Source organism: Columba livia, chromosome 23, assembly GCF_036013475.1.
Source record: "Columba livia isolate bColLiv1 breed racing homer chromosome 23, bColLiv1.pat.W.v2, whole genome shotgun sequence".
In the NCBI taxonomy this organism is placed as follows: Eukaryota; Metazoa; Chordata; class Aves; order Columbiformes; family Columbidae; genus Columba; species Columba livia.
Genome location: NC_088624.1, coordinates 282,678 through 303,241, shown reverse-complemented (window position 1 = coordinate 303,241; position 20,564 = coordinate 282,678). Strand labels below are relative to the sequence as shown.

General features: G+C 70.3%; 5 protein-coding genes across 16 annotated transcripts; all 5 read right to left on the bottom strand.

Moving 5' to 3' along the window:
- Window positions 1-651: 651 nt before the first annotated feature.
- On the bottom strand, window positions 652-5,152 carry LOC102091836 (all-trans-retinol 13,14-reductase-like). The gene is given in 12 exon segments (XM_065039592.1): window positions 652-878; window positions 880-908; window positions 1,046-1,205; window positions 1,469-1,635; window positions 1,808-1,917; window positions 2,026-2,164; window positions 2,248-2,373; window positions 2,447-2,644; window positions 2,942-3,137; window positions 3,506-3,735; window positions 4,131-4,313; window positions 4,420-5,152. Coding segments are annotated over 12 exon segments (1,914 nt in total). The 5' UTR covers window positions 4,586-5,152; the 3' UTR covers window positions 652-668.
- A 383-nt stretch (window positions 5,153-5,535) lies between these two features.
- Window positions 5,536-12,443, bottom strand: MPP2 (MAGUK p55 scaffold protein 2). Of its 12 annotated transcripts, none has more exons than XM_065039599.1 (12): window positions 12,351-12,443; window positions 10,590-10,708; window positions 10,078-10,230; window positions 9,852-10,001; window positions 9,361-9,588; window positions 8,065-8,196; window positions 7,774-7,899; window positions 7,478-7,571; window positions 7,195-7,356; window positions 6,829-7,031; window positions 6,622-6,750; window positions 5,536-6,378 (listed from the first exon to the last, which is right to left on the bottom strand). In XM_065039599.1, exons 2-12 carry the CDS (start codon window positions 10,704-10,706, stop codon window positions 6,202-6,204), a joined length of 1,671 nt encoding a protein of 556 aa, XP_064895671.1. In that variant the 5' UTR covers window positions 10,707-10,708; window positions 12,351-12,443; the 3' UTR covers window positions 5,536-6,201. The 12 variants fall into 12 exon arrangements, with proteins under 12 accessions (XP_064895671.1, XP_064895676.1, XP_064895675.1 ...); XM_065039604.1 differs by having other exon boundaries at window positions 7,478-7,546; window positions 7,794-7,899; window positions 12,351-12,442; XM_065039603.1 differs by having other exon boundaries at window positions 10,608-10,708; window positions 12,351-12,439.
- A 316-nt stretch (window positions 12,444-12,759) lies between these two features.
- Window positions 12,760-14,365, bottom strand: LOC135576148 (pancreatic polypeptide-like). The gene is made up of 3 exons (XM_065039606.1): window positions 13,769-14,365; window positions 13,067-13,137; window positions 12,760-12,871 (listed from the first exon to the last, which is right to left on the bottom strand). Exons 1-2 carry the CDS (start codon window positions 13,945-13,947, stop codon window positions 13,074-13,076), a joined length of 243 nt encoding a protein of 80 aa, XP_064895678.1. The 5' UTR covers window positions 13,948-14,365; the 3' UTR covers window positions 12,760-12,871; window positions 13,067-13,073.
- A 970-nt stretch (window positions 14,366-15,335) lies between these two features.
- LOC135576146 (peptide YY-like) lies at window positions 15,336-18,369 on the bottom strand. The gene is made up of 3 exons (XM_065039590.1): window positions 16,021-18,369; window positions 15,794-15,865; window positions 15,336-15,655 (listed from the first exon to the last, which is right to left on the bottom strand). The coding sequence occupies exons 1-3, from the start codon at window positions 16,200-16,202 to the stop codon at window positions 15,631-15,633; spliced, it is 279 nt and encodes a 92-aa protein (XP_064895662.1). The 5' UTR covers window positions 16,203-18,369; the 3' UTR covers window positions 15,336-15,630.
- Window positions 18,370-18,801: 432 nt separating this feature from the next.
- On the bottom strand, window positions 18,802-20,420 carry TMEM101 (transmembrane protein 101). Its single transcript, XM_065039588.1, has 4 exons — window positions 20,248-20,420; window positions 19,738-19,918; window positions 19,526-19,672; window positions 18,802-19,348 (listed from the first exon to the last, which is right to left on the bottom strand). The coding sequence occupies exons 1-4, from the start codon at window positions 20,382-20,384 to the stop codon at window positions 19,043-19,045; spliced, it is 771 nt and encodes a 256-aa protein (XP_064895660.1). The 5' UTR covers window positions 20,385-20,420; the 3' UTR covers window positions 18,802-19,042.
- Between the last annotated feature and the right edge of the window lie 144 nt (window positions 20,421-20,564).

The window sequence follows — 20,564 nt, the reverse complement described above, 5'->3', positions numbered from 1 at the left end:
GGCCCAACGGACCCCAGACGCCCCCACCCAGGACAAAGCGCGCAGGGGGCGGGGCGTGCAGGCGGGCAGCGGGTGCAGGGGGTGGGGTGACCCCGGCACCAGGGTCCAGAGTCCGTCTCTGGCAAGGAGGGTGACGAGGAGGGTGACGAGGAGGGTGACGCGGTGCCAGGGGGTGCCCGGACACCTGGGTTCGTTGGCGGGGGGAGGGGGCGGAGGCCGGGGTCACCCTACGGAGGGTGTTGTGCCCGGACGGGGTCCCCGGGGGCAGGGGGGCAGGTTGGGGACCTGGGAGAGCCATGACCCAGCGGGTGTGGGAACAGGACTGCGGGGACAGGGACCGCAGGGTGGCGGGGGGGGCTCTGCAGCCCCCAGCACACGTCTCTCATGTCCCCAGGATCGTGTTCTTCATCATCGTCCTAACAGCCCTCACCTTCCTCCTCATGAGCTGCCACGTCTGCCACGAGCTCTGCCAGGACCACGCGCCCCCTGCCCTGTGGGGACCCTGTCCCCAGCTCCATTTTCATCCCCATCCCATCCTTATCCCCATTCCTGTCCCTGTCACCATCCCCATTCCATCCCATTCCTGTCTCCATCACATTTCCATCCCGATTCCCATTCCCGTCCCATCCCATCCGACAGATGGACCCAGGCCAGCTGGATGTCAGGGTTTATTGGCTTGGGAGCTCGCTCCCTGCCACGGGGCTGTCCCCACAACCTGTGTCCCCACGGCCGGTGTCCCCAGAGCCGCTGTCCCCAGCCGCACGTGCTGCTTGCTGGCGCAGGTGCCGCTTGATCCTCTTCTTGAGGAGCAGCAGGTCCAGGTAGAGCAGGCGGCCCAGGATGCTGGAGGCGCAGAGCAGCCCCCCGTGCAGGGCCCCCCGCCAGCCCGCAGCTGAACACGTCCTGCCCTGGGGACGGCCGCCGTGGGACAGGCCACCCCAGGGACAGGGCCACCCCGGGGACACGGCCACCCCCAGGGGGACGTCCCCCGTGCTGCAGGGAGATGGGCACGGGGACAGAGGGACGGGGGGCGCGGGGCCCTCACCTGTCAGGTAGAGGTTCTTGACAGGCGTCTCGGCCCTCATGGCGGCCACCACGGCCGGGGTGAAGCGGGTGACGTCGTGCTCGGCGCCGTACATCTCCCCCCGCGGAGCCCCCAGGTAGTGCTGGTTGGTGAGCGGCGACGCCGCCTCCACAAACTCCACCTGCGGGGGCACGGGGGCCGGAGCACGTTGGGGGGCACAGGGGGCGCAGGCAGACCTGTCCCACAACAACAGGGCCAGTGGGCGCCCCCCCGTGCAGAGGCCTGTGGGCTGCGCTGCCCCACGGCTTTGCAGGACACCCTGCCCCCACCTCATGGGGCGCTGGGGCAGCCCATCCCCCCAGGACACCCAAACCCCACCACACCCCTGGGTGGCGGGGTCGCGGCGGGGGACACGGCGGGGGCGGGGACAGCGCGGGCCCCCACCTTGTCGCGCAGGTGGGGGAAGCGCAGCAGCGCCCGCTCCAGCAGCCGCTGCGCGATGTCCCGTTTGTAGCGCTGGTAGTCGGGGCCGCGGTGCTTGGCGCGGGTGCCGGCCCAGTCCTGGAACCACTCGTACCGCGCCATGGTCAGGATGGTCATGCACGACCGGCCTGGGGGGCACAGCCGGTGACGCCCTGTCCCATGGCGGGGGACGCTGGCTGCCGTGCCAGCGGTGGCGCTGTCCCCGTCATCCCACCGAGGGAACAAGGAGCCTCTGAGCTTGCGAAGCTGTGTGGGCCAGGGCTGCAGAGCTGGGGGGCCACAGGGCCCCCCACCTGGTACCTGGGTGCCGCTGCTCGTAGGTGGGGTCCTTGGCGGCGGGGAAGGTGATGAACATCATGGCCAGGTTGTCAGGGACCTCGTCGCGGCTCAGGGACGCGTAGCGGGTCATCCTGCGGGCAGCGGCGTGCACCCCCAAACCACCGTGCACCCCCAAACCACCACGCACCCCTGTGCACCCCCAAACCACCGTGTGCCCTGGCATATGGGGGGGGCCTTACATGTCGTCCAGGTCGTTGTGGGGGTAGATCCAGAAGTTGGTGGGCGGCAGCCCCAGCTCGGCCGCACCGCCCCGCAGCCCCACGAACACCAGGAAGGAGCCCATGCTGGGCCGCACCATGGCCAGGCGGGCGCAGACGCCTGCGGGGACACGGGATGTGACGCTCCGTCCCTGCGGAGAGGACGCCAGGGTGCTGGGGGCGCAGGACATGGGGACATGGTACCCGGGTGGCTGCGCAGCTCGGGGGGCAGCAGCTTGCCGAAGGTGTTGAAGATGCCGGCGTCGGAGATGACGAGGGGTGCCAATATCTCCACCTCCTCCTCGCCGGGGCCCTTCTGCACCACCACCCCTGGGGGGCACAGGGGTGAGGGGACAGAGCCCTGTCCCACACGTGTCCCCCAGGGGATGGGGTCGGTGCTCACCCTGGGCAGTGCCAGTGGGGGACACCAGGATGCGGGTGACGGGGGCGCGCACCAGCACGGCGCCCCCCGCGCGCTCGATGGGGGGGATGGCGTGGAAGGCGATCTCGCTGGCCCCCCCTCGCGGGTACCAGGCCCCGCGCTGGTAGTGATGCACCATCAGCAGGTTCACCAGGAAGCTGGAGTCCCGCGGGGCCGTGCCTGGGGACACGGGGACAGCAGGGACACGGGGACAATGGGGACAGGCACAGCCAGCCCCCGCCTTACATGGTCTCCCCTATCGCGACATGGCTCTTACTGTCGCAGTACATCCCTCCCCATCAGACACAGCTCTCCTGTATCGTGACACAATCTGCCCCACTGCAACACCGCCCAGCCCTATCGCGATGCTGCCATCCCCTGTCACCACACCACGTCCCCTACTGGGACACAGGTCTCCTCCATCGCCACGATGCCCTCCCTGTCGCGACACCCCCTCCCTATCGTGACACCCCTGACCATAGAAGAGGTAGCTGAGCAGGGCGCGCAGGTCGGGGTCGGCCGTCAGCCGGGCCACCGCGTCACTGTGGCTGGTGGCCGCCACGCGGAACACGGGCGAGATCCGGTAGATGAGGCCGGTGCGGACCAGCAGCGTGGCCACCCAGCGCGGCACCAGCTTCAGCACGGCCAGCAGCGCCACGTGCCGCGAGGCCATCTGCGGGGACAGCCCTGTCACCCCGGCCACCATGTCCTCCCCCCCGCCACCGCCCCGGCACTGCCCATGTCCCCAGCACCACTGAGGTCCCACCATCCCCATGACTTGTCCCCACCATGCCCATCACGCTTGTCCCTAACGCACCCATCGCCCGTGTCCCGTCCATGCCCATGACCCTTGTTCCCACCATACTCACGGCCCCCTCCCCACCACAACTGCCACCCACGTCCACCCATCACCCACAGCCCCACCCAGACCCACCGGTGCCACCAGCACCATCCCCACACCCACACGGCAAGGCGGAGGGGACCCGGCACCACACCCTGGGGACGTGCCACCAGCACGGGAAGGTGTCCCTGAGCTCCCACCTTGGAGACGCGCATGAACTCGGCGATGGCCGCGCGCTCGGCCGGGAACTGCTCCTCCAGCGCGGCGGCAAACGCGGTTTTGCCAGAGCGGAGGTGGAAGCGCCGTGGGCCCAGCGCCACCTCGTCGTAGGGGTCGGGGAGGCGCTGCCAGCGCAGCTGTCCCTCCGTCAGCTGGTCCAGCGCCACGCGCAGCATGCTGCCCTCGTGCATCTGCCCCACGTAGTGGATGCCTGCGGGGATGGGCTCAGCGGGGACGGGGCTGTTCCCCCCCGGGACACACGGCGGGACCCCCAGGGTGGCAGGTGGGGAATTGCGGGTTTGACCTTCGTCTGCTGCGGGTCATGCGAGAGGCAGCGGGGGCTGGGAGCACAGTGTACGCTGCACACACACAGTGCACGCGCTGCGCACACTCACTGCACACATTGCACACACTCACTGCACACACTCTCACTGCACACACTGCACACTCACTGCACACTCACTGCACACACACACACTGCACACACACACTCAGTGCACGCACACACATTGCACACACACTCACTGCATGCACCTGCACACAGATACGGGCAGGTTTGGAGGTGCTGGGGTGGGGCAGGGAGGTTTGGGGTGCTGGGGTCCTTACCCACGTCGAACTCGGTGTCCTGCTCCTGGAAGGTGTGGGTGCACCCGCCGGCCTGGTCGTGCTGCTCCAGCACCAGCACCCGCTTGCCTGCCCGGGCCAGCGTCCCCGCGGCCGCCAGCCCCCCCATGCCGCTGCCGATGACCACGGCGTCCAGCTGTGCCGGCACCCGGCGGGCGCTGAACCCTGCACACGCGCGTGCGTGAGCCCCCGTGCCGCACGGGCCGCGCGGACGGACAGTGCGCCAGAGAGCAACGGGACGGACAGGCGGACGGCGTGCGCCGGCACTCACCACGCTTCAGGACCTTGTCACGGGCGCGCGGGTCCGTCACCAGCGGCCGGGGGGGCCCCGGGGGCGGCCAGGCAAAGGGGCTGCCGGCTGGGGACAGCAGCCGGCGGGCCACCAGCCCCAGTGCCAACGTGCCCAGGGCCGCCAGCAGCAGCAGCGTGACCCACATGGCTGCCAGTGCACAGCACCGCACAGACACTGCACACAGCACCGTATGGACACTGCACTGCACGGCCCCGGTGCCTTATAGCCCAGCAGCTTATGGACAGATGGGATTACGGACACACTACCTTATAGCCCCGGCAGCCACTTATAGCCAGGGCAGCTTAAAGCGACAGCACCCTATAGCACAGCACCCTATGGCAACCGCACCCTATGGTCACAGCCCCACATGCCCTTCCGCACCCCAGGAATCACGTGGCCGGGGGTGGGCACAGCTCCCCCTTAACTCCTTGGTGACAGTGCTGGGACACGGGTGACACAGGGCAGGCCCCGGGCTGGCGGGGTATGCACACGCATGTGCAAGGGGCAGAGCAGTGCTGGCATGCGCTGGCAGGCTGGGTGCTGCGCACATGCGTGCGGGTGCACATGCACAGCGTGCAAACGCCTGCACGCCCGCACTTGTGCAGTGAAGCACACACACCCCTCCGCGCCCGTGCAAACTGCACACACACGCGCCAACACATGCACATCCACCCTGTGCACACGCGTGGCACGCGCAGCCCCGTGCAAACGCACGCGCACCCTGCCCCCCGCAGCCCCCCCGCTGCGGCGCAGCTCTGCTGACCCCTCCCGGCAGCAGCGAGCACGGCCCCGGCTACGGCACCCACACACCCCCGGCACCCACACAAACACAAACACCCCCCGGCACCCACACAAACACGCCCTGGCACCCACACACCCCCCTGCACCCACACACCCCAGACACACCCCCGTGCACCGCCCCCCCCCCCCCCCGCCACCCCACAAACACCCCCTGGCACCAAACTGGGCAAAGCAGGGCACTGCAGCGAGAACCCGTGAGCAGCGGGTGGGGAAGGGCCGGGTGACACGGTAACACTGTGACCTCCCCAGGGCTGCCCCCCCGCTGGGTTCGGCCGTAAGGGACAAGCCTGCTGCTTTCATCTTCTGTATCTTTAATAAAAGTCACAGCAAAATACCAAAAAGTAGAGACCTGGGTCGGGGTGGCCATGGCGGGGCTGGACGGGGCACACGCATGTGCACACACACCTGCGCGCGTGTGCCCTGTGCTCTGCGTGTCCCCAGGGCACAGCCCCAGCTCCCGCCTCCTCCACTGGGGGTTAACTGGAGGGTTAATTAACGGTTAATTACAGGGCTGAACCCACATGGGCAGGGAGGTGTTAGAGGGGTTATTGCTACCTGGGAAGGGGCGATGGGGGCACGAGGGGCACCGAGGGACCCTCGCCCTGGGAAGGGTGAAAGGGGGGCTGGGGGGGTTCCGGCTTGGGGACCCAAGGGGCTGGACCCTCATCCTCCCCGCGCTCCCAGCAGCTGGGGGGCACAGTCCCCTGGGACGGTACGGGTAGAGGTCAGGTTTTGGCAGTGAAAAGCTGTGGGTGCTGGGCACAGCAAGAGGGGTCTGTCCACCCCCGGGACCCGTCCATCCGCCTCTGCCCCCCAGAAACCTGGGGCTGCGTAGGAGGGAGGGGGGGGCTGCACATGGGCGGGGGAGGCCCTGCAGAGACCCAGCCCCCCCGCGGCGCTGAGCACGGCGCGCTCACCACAGCCCCCCCAGCTCCGCAGCCGGGCGGGGGTCCCGGGGCTCTAGTAGACCCAGCTGACGGGCACCCACTGGGGCTGGGCGCGCAGGCGCTCCATGGCCTCGCGCAGCCGCGCGAACGTGCGCTCCAGGTCGTCGTTGGTCAGGCTGAGGTCGAAGTAGTGGCCGTAGCCGCGCTGGATGCGCCCGCTCTCCTCCACCGTGCGCCGCGCATCGGCCTCCTGCCCCGCACACACCGCGCATCGGCCCCCGCCCCGCACACACCGTAACTCAGCACCCCCGCCCCGCACACACTGTGCATCGGTCTCCTGCCCCGCACACACCGCACATCGGCCCCCGCCCCGCACACACCGCACATCGGCCCCTGCCTCGCACACACCGCGCATCGGTGCCCCCGCCCCGCACACACCACACATCGGTGCCCCCGCCCCGGGCCCCGCCGCAGCCCCGGAGAGGGGACCCACCGTCAGCTGCTTGGTGGCCACGCCGCTCTCCAGCGCCGCGCGGTTCATGGCCCGCAGCGTCTCGGGGCACGGGGCTTCGATGAACACCACGTATGGCACGAATTCAGCCGTTCTCAGCACCTTCACTGCCTGCGCGGGAGGGGACGGTGCTGAGCCCTGGGTGGGGGGCAGCCCTGACCACCCCGTGGTGTGTCCCGTGTCCCCTACCTGCGGGTTGACGTCCAGGATGCACATCTTGCCGGCCTCCACCACGGCGCGGATGGAGTCGATCTTGGTGCCGTAGAGGTTCCCCTCGTACTCGCCGTGCTCCAGGTACCGCCCGGCCCTGATGTCGGCCTCCATCTCCCCCCGTGACACGAACCGGTACCCGTGCCCGTCCTTCTCGCTCTCCTTCGGCTTCCGCGACGTGTCTGCCCGGGGACGGCCCATCAGTGCAACCCCCACCATGGGGTCCCACCCTGGGGGCACCGACAGCCCACAGGGACGGACACGGGGCTGCCAGGCTGCACCGGCTGTGCCGGGGATGGTGGTGCCGGCAGGGACAGGGATGCCGGGGGACACGGGGACACACACAGGGGATGGTGGTGCCGTAGCGCGCCTGGTCGGACATGATGAGCTTGTTCTTGAGGCTGCGGCGCCCCACGCCCTGCGCCCCAATCAGCACCAGCGTTTTCCGGCGGAACGGCGGCATCCGCGCCACCTCCTCGTAGATCAGCAGCTCGTGGCGGTCGAACTCTGGACAGGGACAGGGCTGTCACCCCGGCCAGGTGCCACGGGGACCCCGGGACATGCCATCCCATGAGATGCCACCCCGGGCATGACCTGAGGACTGTCCCCCTGCCCTGGGGACACACACCAGCATTCTTTGTCGTCAGGTACATCATCCTCTTCTTCCTCTTCCCACTGAGGCTGCCACACAGGGCCCCTGCCAGGGCACAGGCGCTGCTGAGCTGGGGACGGGGACAGGGACAGCGCCATGGCACGGGGACAGTGCCGCGGGAGCTGAACCTGCCGTGAGGGCAGTGCCATGGCAATGGGGACATCAGCACGGGGTGCGGGGGACAGGGGTGTCCTCCCCGTCAGGAGGTGGCCACGTGTCCCCCCGCCCCCAGGGCTACATCTCCACCGAGAACCGATGCGTGGGCCACGTACCCGATGTGGGGGCCACGTACCCGATGCGGGGGTCATCTCGGCGTCCCGCCGGACAAAGGCTTTGCGCTTCTCCTCCAGCAGCTGGCTGGGCACCAGCCCCGCGCTGCCGCCCTCCACATGGCAGGCCTGGGCACGGCACGCATGGGGACCCTGGCCCATGGGACCCCCAGCTCCCAGCGACCCCCCGCCCCACAGGGACCCCCCAGAACACCCCAGGCCTCCGTGGACCTCAGCTGCTGGGGGATCCCTGGGAGGGGGGAAAAGGGCCGGGACCCCCCAGAACCCCCTGACCTGCCACCAGTTGGGGTCGTCCTGGTTGACGATCTGCAGCAGGTCCCCAGCGCAGAACCGGAGCCCGGCCTCCTTGCAGGGGATGAGGCTGTCGCTGGCCGGGTCGTAGTCGAAGTGGCACTTAACAAAGACCTGGGGACCAGAAGGGTCAGCGGGGGACACGGGGGTGGCCACTGAGTGCCTGGGCGCCCTGCTCCGCGTCCCCCAGCTGCTGCTGGCCCGTGCCTCAGCTCCCCCGCTGCCGGTGAGAAAGGCGGGCGCTGCGCCACGCGCACCCGTGTGCATCTGCTAGGACTCCCCCCCACCCCGGCCGCCCCCCGCCCGGCGCAGCCAGGCCCGCACGGCCCCCGCGCACGCGCCGGCAGCACCGGCGGCCGCCGCCGCGCCCCACAGCACCCCCAGGCACAGCCCCACGCACAGCCCCGCGCACACGCACGCGCCCAGCGCCGCCGCCACCGCGCACACGATGCCCGACATGCGGGCAGGAGCGTGGTGCACACGCACACCCCGAGGTGCACACGCGTGTGCTTGCACGCAGGTCCCCTGCCCGGCGCTGGCAGCACCAGGGTGCCACAGGGACAGCGCGGGGACAGGCAGTGCCAGGGCCGGCAATGACAGGGCGGCTTTGTCCCCGGGGTGACAGCGGCACCGGCACGGGGAGGGAGTGGGGACCAGGCACCCTTTGCCACCCAAGTCCTGCTGTGGGCATGGGGACAGGGACAGGACAGGTGCCACCTCAGCTGGGTGCCCCCACAGGGACACCAGGGTCCCACCAGCCACGGGTACACGGGCACGGGACGAATCCCTCCCGGTGTGCAGGGGCCATGGGCAGAGGGACAGGGGCGCGTGGGGCTCAGGGGACACAAGAGGAGGTGAGGCCAGGGGACAGGGACCTGCAGGACACAGGAGCACTGGGACATTGGCAGGCTGACCAAGGGACAGCATGGACACGGGGACACAGGGATGGGAGAACACAGAGAGGGGTGGGCGGGGGAAGAGGGAGCTGTGGGCCTGGGGCTGGGTGGGGCCAGGGTGGGGTCAGGGTGGGGCACAGGGTGGGGTCAGGGTACGTGGGGTCAGGGCGAGGCACAGGGCGGGGTCAAGGTGGGTGGGACACCGGGTGGGGCACAGGGTGGGGTCAGGGTGGGTGGGGCACAGGGCGGGTGGGGCACAGGGCGGGGTCAGGGTGGGTGGGGCACAGGGCAGGGCACAGGGCAGGCGGGGCACAGGGTGGGGCACAGGGTGGGGCACAGGGTGGGGCACAGGGTGGGGTCAGGGTGGGGCCGGGGGCGGTACCTGGCGGGGCGGGTGCGGCTCCTGGTAGCTGGGCAGGATCTTGAGCACGACGCTGCCGCTGGCGTGGCGCAGGCTGTCCTGCAGCGCCCGCGGGTCGCTGCCCACCTCCCGCCCGTCCACCTCCCGGATGACGTCCCCCACGTGCAGCAGCCCCTGCTGCGCCACCATCCCCCCGTGCAGGATGCGGGCGATCACCAGCTCCCCCCGCTCCACCCGGAACGTCACCCCCTGCGGGCACAGTCCCCTCAGCGTCCCCGCGTCCCGCGCCACCCGCCCGGCACCCAGCCGCTCCCCAGCTCCCTGCAACGTCCCCAGCACCCCATGATGTCTCTAGTAACTCCCAGCACTCCACAATGTCCCCAGCACCCGCAGCATCCCATGATGTCTCCAGCAACTCCCCAGCACCTCACAATGTCCCAGCACCCCCAGCACCCTGTGATGTCCCCAGCACCCTGTGATGTCCCCCTCCCCTCACGTCCCCCCACGCTCACCAGGTTCTCCCCGGCCACCTTGCGGATGCCGACCATGCGCACGGCGTCAGGGGGCACGGGTTGGCTGCTGAACGTGGGGTCCAGGATGGGGCTGGGGGGGGGCGTCTCGTAGCTCTTGGAGGCCACCGAGTCATGGGTCTCCAGCAAGGACTGCAATGGGGGGGTGGGCGTCACCCCCGCCCTGTGCGCCCCCTGCGTGCCCCTCGCGCGCCCCTCGCGCGCCCACCTGGAAGTGCGGCTCGCGCAGGATGCGTGCCAGCTCGGCGGCCACGCTGTCCTGCCGCGCCAGGCGCCCGATGTCACGCAGGATCTCCTGCACCAGCTCCACGTTGTTGTCCCCAACGGCCTCCAGCTTCGTCTCCTCCAGCCGCTCGTGCGCCTGGGGGCCGGGGGATCAGGGACCCCCGTGCCGCCCCCACGCCCGCTAACGCCCCAGCAGCTGCTCCCGACACACACGTGTGCACACACATACACGCGTGTGCAAACATGCAAAGACACCACCCTGCCTGCACACACACACGTGCGTGCAGGCCTACACGCACGCATACATATGCACGTATGTGCACAGGTGCACGCGCATCTTCCTCCGCACAACACAGTCACACACACGCTCGTGCACCCGTACACGTGTCCACCCACGCACACCCACCCGTGCTCCCATGACCCCCCAGTGCCCCACACGCTGCCACCCGCGGCAGGGGGCTGAGGGGACACGGTGCCACCCCCACATCACTGTACCTTCGCCAGGGACCTTACTATGGGGCTCTCCATGATGCCGCGGAGGAAGATGAGGTCCAGGTCGGCTGCCCCCGGGGCGCCAGGGAGCCCCATCAGGTTGTCCAGGACCTGCTGCATGGCTGGGGGACACGGGGACATGGGGACACAGGGACGTGGGGACACAGGGACGCGGGGACGCGAGGACACGGGGACGCGAGGACACGGGGACATGGGGATGCGGGAACATGGGGACGCGGGGCCGGGAGGGCAGCAGCGTCAGACACAGCCAGGGGGACCCTCGTCCCCCCGTCCTACCCCCACCACCTCCAGGTTATGGAACCTGGGCAGGGAACGGGGGAAGTGGGGACAGTGGGGGGGTCCCCTGGGAGCAGGGACCCCCCCATCCTACAGGAAGGACGGACACACAGACGTGCCCCCAGACCGTCACCCTGCCCTGCCCGGGTGCCGGGGCGAGCAGATCTAACGCCGTCTGCCCAGCGCCACAGCCCCCCCGCCTCAATTTCCCCATCCGAGCATCACTGCTCCCCCCCATGCAAAGAGTTGTTGCCCCCCAACATCTGCCCCAGGGCCCCCAAGCAGCCCGTACCTGCACACTGCACCCCCAGCCCCTGCAGCGGCGACCACAAGGAGACCCCCCCAGGTCAGCACTTTGTGGGGGCTGCACTGATGATGTGGGAGAAAATCCCCCTAAAGCCCCCGGGGGGGTATTCCCCACGCCCAGTACATGCAGCGCCTGGGGGCTGCCCTGCAAATGGGGGATGCGGCTGGGGGGGGTAAAAATGCAATGGGAGGACTGCAATGCAAATGCGAGTGTTGCAACACAGCTGGGGGGTGCGATGCAGTGGGGGTGCGATGCAATGAGGGGTTGCAATGCAACTGGGGGGTGCAACGCAACTCGGTGGGGTGTGATGCATCGGGGGCTGTGATGCAACCGGCAGCCGCTGCACCGCGAGGCTGCGCTGGCTGCAGTGGCGGGGGATGCTCGGCTGCAGCCGGGGGGGCGATCCAGACAGCCCCCCGTGTCTGGGGGTCACGGCACGGCGCAAGAGACCCCCCCCAAGCCCGGTCTCCCTGCCCTCAGCTCACCCCCCCCCGTCCCCGTCCCCAGATCCCCCCGCCCACGCCACCCCCGCGTGGCATCCCCCTCCCGGACCCCTCCTACCTTGGGGGCCCACGGGGGCGCCGGCGGGGGCGGGCGGGGGGGCCCCGGGGCCGCTCATGGCTGCGGCGGCAGAGCCGGGCCTGGCGCCCGCCCCCCAGATCCGGGTACCGCGGCCCCCGCGCGCGCCCCCCCGCCCCGCGGGGCCCCCCCGGCCCCTCGCTCAGGGCCCGGCACACGGGCGACGTGCAAACGGCGGTGCAAATGGGAGTGCAAACGGCGTGCAAACGGGGGTGCAAACGGCGTGCATACGGGGGTGCAAACGGTGTGCAAACGGGGTGCGAACGGCGTGCAAATGGGGGTGCAAACGGCCGTGCAAATGGGAGTGCGAACGGCGTGCAAATGAGGGTGCAAACGGCCGTGCAAATGGGGGTGCAAACGGTTTGCACACCCGCGGGCGGGGCGTGGGGTGCTGACACGCGCGTGCAAGCAACCTCTGCGAGCTTGCACGCGCGTGTAGGCGCGTACACACCTGCTGACACACCCGTTCCGTGCGCGCTCACCCCCGTGTGCACACACACACCCCTGCGTGCTCACGCTCGCGTGCAAACCCACGGGACGCCCCCGGACACGCCCACCCGTGCATGCACGCCCGTGCTCACCCGTGGGAGCCCCCCGGCACGCAGCCGCTCGCTGTTGGGGAGGGGGAACGGGGGGCTCGGCCTCTTTAAGGGGGCGGGCGGGGGGCGCGGGGCCGCGCGGTTGCCATGGCAGCGGGGGGGCCGGGGAGCGCTGCGCGGGCGGGGGGGACGAGGATTTAAAGGCACCGCGCCCCGCTCGCGGCACACGCGTGTGCGGGGACACACGAGGCCCCCGTGTCACCCCAAGTGTGCGCCACGGGGGGGACCCCGGTGCCGGCACTGACACCCCCAGAGTGGGGCACCCACGCTGTGTCCCAGCACCAGTGTCCCAGCACCAGCACTCCCCGTGACCTTAGCACCAGTATGCCCAGTGCCCCCACCACCAGTGCCCCCCGACACCCCCGTCCCCAGAGCAGGCAGAGGCAGGAGGTGAATGCAAGGGGGTTTATTGTGGGGGCACCCGGCCCCGGGTGGTGGCGGCGGTGTGGGCTGTGTCCCCCCACCCTGAGCTCCTCTTCACCAGTTCGGTCCCAGCGGTGTCCCTGCAAGAGGGGGGATCAGCAGCCTGGCACCCGCAGTGCCCCCCAACCCCACGTACCCACCCCGGGACTCCCGCACCCGCACCCAGGGTAGTGCCTGTTGGGGAAACTGAGGCACGGGCGGCACTGGGGGGTTCACCCAGCATCCAGCCCCCAGCCCCCTGTGCAGCTGCTGCTCAGACCCCCAGCACCCCTCACCTGGGGGTCAGTTCCCCGCGGCGCCGAGGGGCTCCTCGCACAGCGCCCGCCCGCCTGACCGCTTGCCGTATCTGCGGGGGGAGCACGTTACCGGAGCAGCCGGGTGACAGGAGTGGCGCAACGGCAGCGGCTGCTGCAGCAAAGGTGCAGCGAAAGCGGGCTGCAAGGGAGCAGCGCGCTGCGGCGGGGAACGGGCTGCAACCAGGAGCGCGTGGCAAGGGGAGCGGGTTGCAGCAGTGACTGCATCGCAACAGGGAGCCGGCAGCAGGGGAGGAGGTTGCAGTGAGGCAGCACGGTGCAGCGATGAGCTGCAATGGGGAGAGCGATGCAGAAGGGAGCTGGTTGCAGCAGGAGAGCGCGTTACAACAGGCAGCACATTGCAATGAGGGAGCGCGCTACAGTGGGGAATGTGCTGCAGCAGGGACCGTGCTGCAGCGGGGAATGCGCTGCAGCAGGGAGTGCATTGCGAAATGGAGCATGCTGCAGCGGAGAGTGTGCTGCAACAAAGATCTGGTTGCAGGAGGTAGGAGGACTGCAACAGGGAGCACTTTGCAACAGGGCGTCCGTTGCAACAGGAGCACATTGCCATGCAGCAGCGCAACACTACAGGGGTTCGTTGCAGCCGGAGTACAACTGCAACAGGAACCGTTGCAAGCAGGCAGCGTGCGGCAGGGACACGTCCCCCGGCACCGTGCCACTCACCGGTGCCTGGTGACCACGTTGAGGTACTGCTGCAGGTCGTTGTAGAAGCGGAGCAGGTCCTCGGTGGGCGCGTGGTCCCCGGGGTAGGTGGGCTGCGCGGGGCCGGCGGCGCCGGGGCGCCCGGCCAGCAGCGCCAGGGCACAGGCCAGCAGCAGCAGGGGCGGCCAGCGGGGGGCCATGGCTGCGCCCACACCGCGGCCTCAGCGCTGCGGGCACGCGCACACGCGCACACCCTGCAGCGTGCACTGCTCTGCACACACACACACACACACCCTGCAGCGTGCACCGCTCTGCACACACACACACACACACACACACCCTGCAGCGTGCACCGCTCTGCACACACACACACACACACACCCTGCAGTGTGCACTGCTCTGCACACACACACACCCCAGACCTCTGCTCCTGGGGTGCACACGCACAGCCCTGCACAAGCCCTTTGCACACTCGCCCGTCTCGGCTCCAAGTATGCACACACAACACCGCCGCTCCCGCAGCACACACTGGTGCACACGCACACGCATACAGCTGTGCACACGCGTGCACACACACCCCCTTGCACACCTGCACACCCCACAGTCGCCACCCTCTGTCCCCCCACACACCCCTGCACCCCCAGCCCCACTTGCCTGGTTCCAGGAGCGGTGACAGGGACACAGCGAGACAGGGGGACGTGGCTGCCGACTGACCGGCTCCCCAGTGACACCGCTGCCACCACAGCGCTGGCCCTTATATCCCCCTGTCCCCCTGCTGATGTCACCCTGCCACACAGCACCTGTGGCCAGGTGGCCACACGGCCGGGGGGGACAGGGACCATCCGGGGGTGACAGGGACAGCTGGCCCCTGGTTAATGTTTGACCTCGGGCTCCGGAGGCTCCCGGTGGGGCCGAGGACACGGACCCGGGTGTCCGGTGTCTGTCCCTCAGCATCCTGGCCCCACGGATGGACTGAGGGACAGAGGGACATCGGTGGGGACAGAGTGGGACAGCTCGGGGAGGCTGGTGGGAGGGGTGGGCAGCAGGACAGAGGGACAGCGAGGGATGGACAGTGGGACACAGGAAGAGAAGACAGATGGACAAGGAGGGGGTTGGGTGAAGGGTGAACCATTGGGGTTCAGGGGGGCAGAAGGACAGAGGAACGGGGGTGCAGGGGGGCCCCGCAGCAGCTCCCCCTGTGTCCCGGCACTGCCACCGCGGGCTGGGCTGGGGACCGGGGGGGTCCCCCAGCCTGGGGGGCCTCTGGTCCAGCCCCGACACGGCCCCCAGCAGCCGCAGCCCCCCCAGGGACCTCACTGTACACCCCGGTACCCCAACCGAGCACCCCGGTAACCCACAGCAGAGGAGTCAGTGCACCCTGCACCCCCACACCCCAGCACCCACAGCCAGCGCCCCCATCACCCCCACACCCAGTGCACCCCAGTACCCACCTCCCGAGTGCTCCACCCCCCGGCACACCCCTCTCCCATCCTACTGTCCCCCCCGCTCCACTCCCCCCTGACCTTCCACCCCTGACCCCCCCCCGGCCCCCCTCCCCTGCACCCCAGCAGGTCCCTCTGTCCCTTGTCCCTTCCCCCCCCGTTCCCACACACAGCCCAGGTGGGTGCCCACGATCGTGTCTTTATTGCCGCTGGCCAGGGATGGGGGCACCGCGCGGGACCCACCAACAGTGACGGGGAGGGGAGGGGTCGGGGTCCCCCCCAGCGGGACACCCCCAGGCTGGGCTCTGGGGGTCCCCGGCCCTCCCGAGGGGGGGCCCGCACTGGCGCCGGTGCGGGGGCCACCCCGTGGCAGAGCCCCCGGCCCCCTGGGGAGACACAGAGAGACAGGGAGGATTCGGGGGCCGGGGGTGGGGGGGCCGGTCACCACGCAGAGTCATCGGCGTACCTGTGGGGAAGAGCCGGTGAGAAAAGGGCGGAGAGACCCCCAGCACCCCCTGGGACCACCAACCATCCCCAGGACCCCCAGCACCCCCACCCCAGGGCGCAGCGCATTCCCGGTGCACGGGGTGACAGGGACGCTCACCGTGACCTGTCGCTGGTGGCCCCGTGGAGCAGCCCCGACGTGGCCGCCCCGACGCCGGCTCGTTTGCCGTACCTGCGGGACACGGAGCACGAGGCTGCACACGGGACCGCGCACGCACGAGCGTGCAAAGAGATGCACGAGTGTGCAAACGGGAACGTCCCCACACGCACGGGGGTTTGCACGAGTGCCACTGGGCTCGCACGCGCGTCACACGTGCCCGCGCTCACCTCTGCCGCGTCACCAGGTTGATGTAGTGGCGAAGGGCTGAGAAGTACTTGGCCACCTCCTCGGGAGATGCGTCGTCCCCGGGGCTCTCGGGTTTGGGGGGGTATGCGGCCGCCAGCGCGCCCAGGCACAGCAGCGCGCACAGGGACGCGGCCGCCAGCGGGCGCCGCGGGGACCGCACCATCTGCGTGGGGACGGGGCAGCCCCAGGCGTGTCACCGTCACCCGCGGGTGCCCCCGTCCCCATGGGGATGCCACAGCCCCAGGGCGCTCCCGGCTCCCCAGGGACATCACCCTCCTCACCAAGAGACAGTTCCCCCCATGGCCCCCCACGACACCTCCCTTCCGGAGACCCCCGTCCCCAAAGGGACATCTCGCCCCAGGGACTTCCAGAGACCCCCAAGGTCCCAAGGGGACATCTCCACCTCCCTCCCAGGGTTCCAGCCTCCCCTCCACGGGACGCCCAGGTCCCCGTCCCCGGGCTGTCCCCACACTCACGGTGGAGCAGGCGGGAGGTGACAGGCAGGGCCTGCAGTGGGTGACAGTGCTGGGGACACCGTGGCTGCTCCACCCGCACGGGGTTTTAAAGCCTCTGGGGGGGCTGCTGGCTCCTCCCTCCCCCACGCCGACCCACGGGCACCGCGGGACCCCAGCAGCCCCCCCGCCACCCGCCCCGGGGGACACGTGCCCGCAGCTTGTCACTGTCCCTTGGCAGAGCCCCCAGGCTGCACCAAGGGGCACAGGACACACACAGAGTGTTGGGGACACAGTGGCACAGGGACATGGCACGGAGCCACGGGACACAGACACGGCGTGTGGCACATGGCACGCGGACACAGACATGACACATAGATCTGGCACACGGACACGGATGTGACACGCAGCCCTGGCACATGGCGCAGCCCTGGAACATGGCAGCGGCTCACGGGGACATCGGCTGCACACAGGGAAACAAACGCGGCGCAGCCATGACACAGCACGGGGGACACGGCCGTGGCACGAGCCACCCAGGGGACAGCACCGAGCGGGGGCCGCAGCCATGGCTGCCTCGGTTGCCCCGGACGGCAGAGCAGGTTGCGGAGCCGCTGCTGCAGCCCTGTCACTGCAGCCCCGCCACTGCCACCGCGGTCACCGCCCGCTGCCACCGCGCTCCAGGACGGATGAGCCGCCCTTTCCATCCCCGTGCGGGGGGGACACCGATTCATTATGGATTTGGCATTAAGGAGCCATCACCCAGCCTGGGGAAACTGAGGCACAGGGGTGCCCGGCAGGGACGTGCTGCGAGCGGCGGCTCTCGGTCCCTGCCAGGAAAGGGCCACCAAAGCCACCACGTGGGTGCTGGGGGGGGACAGGTGGCAGAAGAGGGTCCCCAAAATCCCCAGGAAGCTCCAGCCCAGAACCCGACACGTATCCAGCCAGAGGGACAGAGGGGACAGAAGAGACACGGCTCAGGGGACCCTGCGGGGTGTCACCGGCCCGGCTGCAGGGGACACAGTCCCCGCTCCTGCCCCGGCTGTCACCCCGGCGAGCAGCAGGGGGGTCCCGGCGCGCGGCGGCGCCACCGCGGGGGTCCCGACCCGCGCCTGCCCACAGCCCCAGGGGAACTCACCCCCGTGGCGTGGCCGCGGTGTCACCGCGGTGTGCGGGGACACGAGCGCTGAGCCCCGGGTCACCTCCCGGCTCCTGTCACGTCCCACAGCTCGTCAATGGCCGCGCTAATTGGAGCGATGGCGCCGCGGCCCCCCCGTCCCCTCCACGCGTCCCTGGGATCCAGCACCCATCGGTGGGGTGAACCCCCCCACAGAGGAGCCCCCGATGGGGCCCGGGGGGGGCACAGGGGACACCGACCCTGCGGTGCCACCTACAGACGGGGACCAAGCCCAAGACAGCGGCAATGTCACCACATCATCACAGATGTCCCCAAGCCGGGAGGGGAAGGATCAGGGTCCAGGCCCCCCCCCCGCCACAAAGCAGCCCCGGGGGGGCACAGGGAGCTGAGCATCTTCTGCACCATTGCCCCCAGGGACAGTAAACAGCCATTTTCCAAAGGTCACAGGATGGTTCTGTCACCACCTGAAGTGCCACCCCCGGCTGTGCCCCCCCCGGGCACACGGAAGGAGCCAGGAGAGCAAACACGGCCCCCCCGCTCCCCCGTGCTTTATGGCCCCCGGTTCCGCCGGAGGCACTTTAGGGGCCCTGCGACCCTCCCGCAGGAAGGAACTTCCTGCCCCTGTTTGCTTTTCCACCGCCGGGGGGGACACAGCTGCCCAGCCCGGAGAGGGAGGGGGGACGGGGGCAGCACACAGGCAGGGGACAGGCAGGGGACAGGCGGGGGACAGGCGGGGGGACAGGTGGGGGGACAGGCGGGGGGACAGCACACAGGCGGGGGGACAGGCGGGGGACAGGTGGGGGACAGGCGGGGGACAGGCGGAGGACAGCACACAGGCGGGGGACAGGCGGGGGACAGGCGGGGGACAGGCGGGGGACAGGCAGGGGGACAGGCAGGGGACAGCACACAGGCAGGGGACAGCACACAGGCAGGGGACAGCACACAGGCAGGGGACAGGCGGGGGACAGCACACAGGTGGGGGACAGGCAGGGGACAGGCAGCAGATGACCCCAGGGACTGGCAGCAAAGCCCCACCCAGGCCCCCCTCCCCTGTGCCTCAGTTTCCCCACCGCGGGGAGGGGAACACTGAGCACCATCCATGCCCCCCCAGGGCCCCGGAATGGAGCCCCCCCGGCTCCACCCCCCCGTGCACAACAGCCGCGACAGCCCAGCGGTGACGTAAAAGATTCTCATTTCATCAGTAAAAACACACCGGGGGGGACACCCCATGGCGGGGGGTCCAGCCACACAGTGGCCACCACCCCAGAGTCAGGAGCCCCCCGGCTCCCCCCACACCCAGGGCAGCACCCGCCTCATCCTCCAGTACAATTATCAAATATTTACAAATTAAAAAAAAATAAATAGTGGCAATTCTTTAAAAAAAGCCCCCCCGTGCCCCAGTCCAGGCAGCGCCCGTCAGCCGTCGGTGGCCAGGATGACGACGGCGCCGAAGATGCCGACGCTCTGGCCGATGAGCTTCATCTGGTTCCAGAACTCGACGCGGCCGGCGTGCCAGTAGCCCAGGTTGCCGTCGATGAGCAGGATGGCGGGCGGCAGCAGCACCGCCAGCACCTGCGCGGCCGCGCGCACGTAGCAGCCCGACAGGAAGGCGAGCGCCAGCAGCGCGTACAGCACGAACAGCAGCTGCAGCGCCAGCTCCCCGCCCAGCAGGTGGTCCAGGTAGGCCAGGCGGTCCTCCCGGCTGTGCTGCAGCGAGTACGCCTGCGGGACACGGGGCTGCAGCGCGGGGCGCCCCCCGAGCCGCCTCCCCCGGCACCGACCCCGCCGGGTCCGGCCCCGCCCGCAGGAGGCGGCTGTCAGTGCCCCGGGACGGCGGGTCCCCCCAGTGTCCCGGTCCCCCCAGTGTCCCGGACCCCCACGGTGCCCGTGTCCCCGTACCTGGCAGATGAGGTAGATGCCGAGGAAGACCTGTCCCGTGGACTGCAGGGAGCGGCTGCGCGGTTTCTGCCGGTACAGCTCGCCCGCGCCGCTGGCCAGGATGAGGAACCCGCCGATGATGGCGATGGTCCGCGAGTACATCCGCACCTGCCGGGGCCAGCGTCAGCCCGGGCCCCCCAGGGCGGGTGTCAGGGGAGCCGGGGGGGTCTCACCTTCAGCCAGTCACCGTAGTGGACGTGGCCGCCGACGTGGGCGGCGTAGGTGGCAACTGCGAGCTGCAGCGCGGCGCCCAGGGCGAACCAGCGGCGCTTCACCCCGAAGGACATGAAGCTGGCGCAGAGCACGGCCACCCCCATGTCCACGTACAGGTAGGGGACGGGGATGTCCGGCTTCCTGGGGGGGCGGCAGCTCCAGCCCCTGCCTGCAGCTCCCCACCGCCGCCCCGCCTGCCCACCCTGCGCCCCAGCTCCCACCTGCCCACCCCGAGCCCCCCAGCACCCCCCGGCACGCCCTTCGTGACCCCCAGCCCCCCCCGGACAGGGCCCTTCGTGACCCCCAGCCCCGCCCGGACAGGGCCCTTCGTGACCCCCAGCTCCGCACGCCCTCCCCCGGCCCCACCGCTCCGCACGGCCCCCGGGACGCCCCGGCTGCCCCACACCCGCCCCGGCGCCGCGGTCACCCGGGACCCCCAGCCCCCCCCGCCCGGCAGCCCCGGGCCGCACCGCCGGCCGTCGGCGCGCTCGGCGCAGAGCAGCAGCCCGCTGAAGCAGTGCCAGAACGGGAAGCGCGTGAGCAGGACGGCGCCGCCCGCCGTCAGCAGCCGCAGCGCCCGCCGCCGCCAGCCCCGGCCCGCCGCCATCACCCCGCCGGAAGCCCCGCCCCGCGCCGGAAGCGCCTCCGCCCCCGCCTCGAGGCTCCGCCCCCAGGCGAAACCCCGCCCCGATGCGCCGCCACACGCCCCGCCCCCTAAGCGGCACTCGGCGGAGCCCCGCCCCGCCGAGGCCCCGCCCCCGCCGAGGCCCCGCCCCAGAGCGCCAGA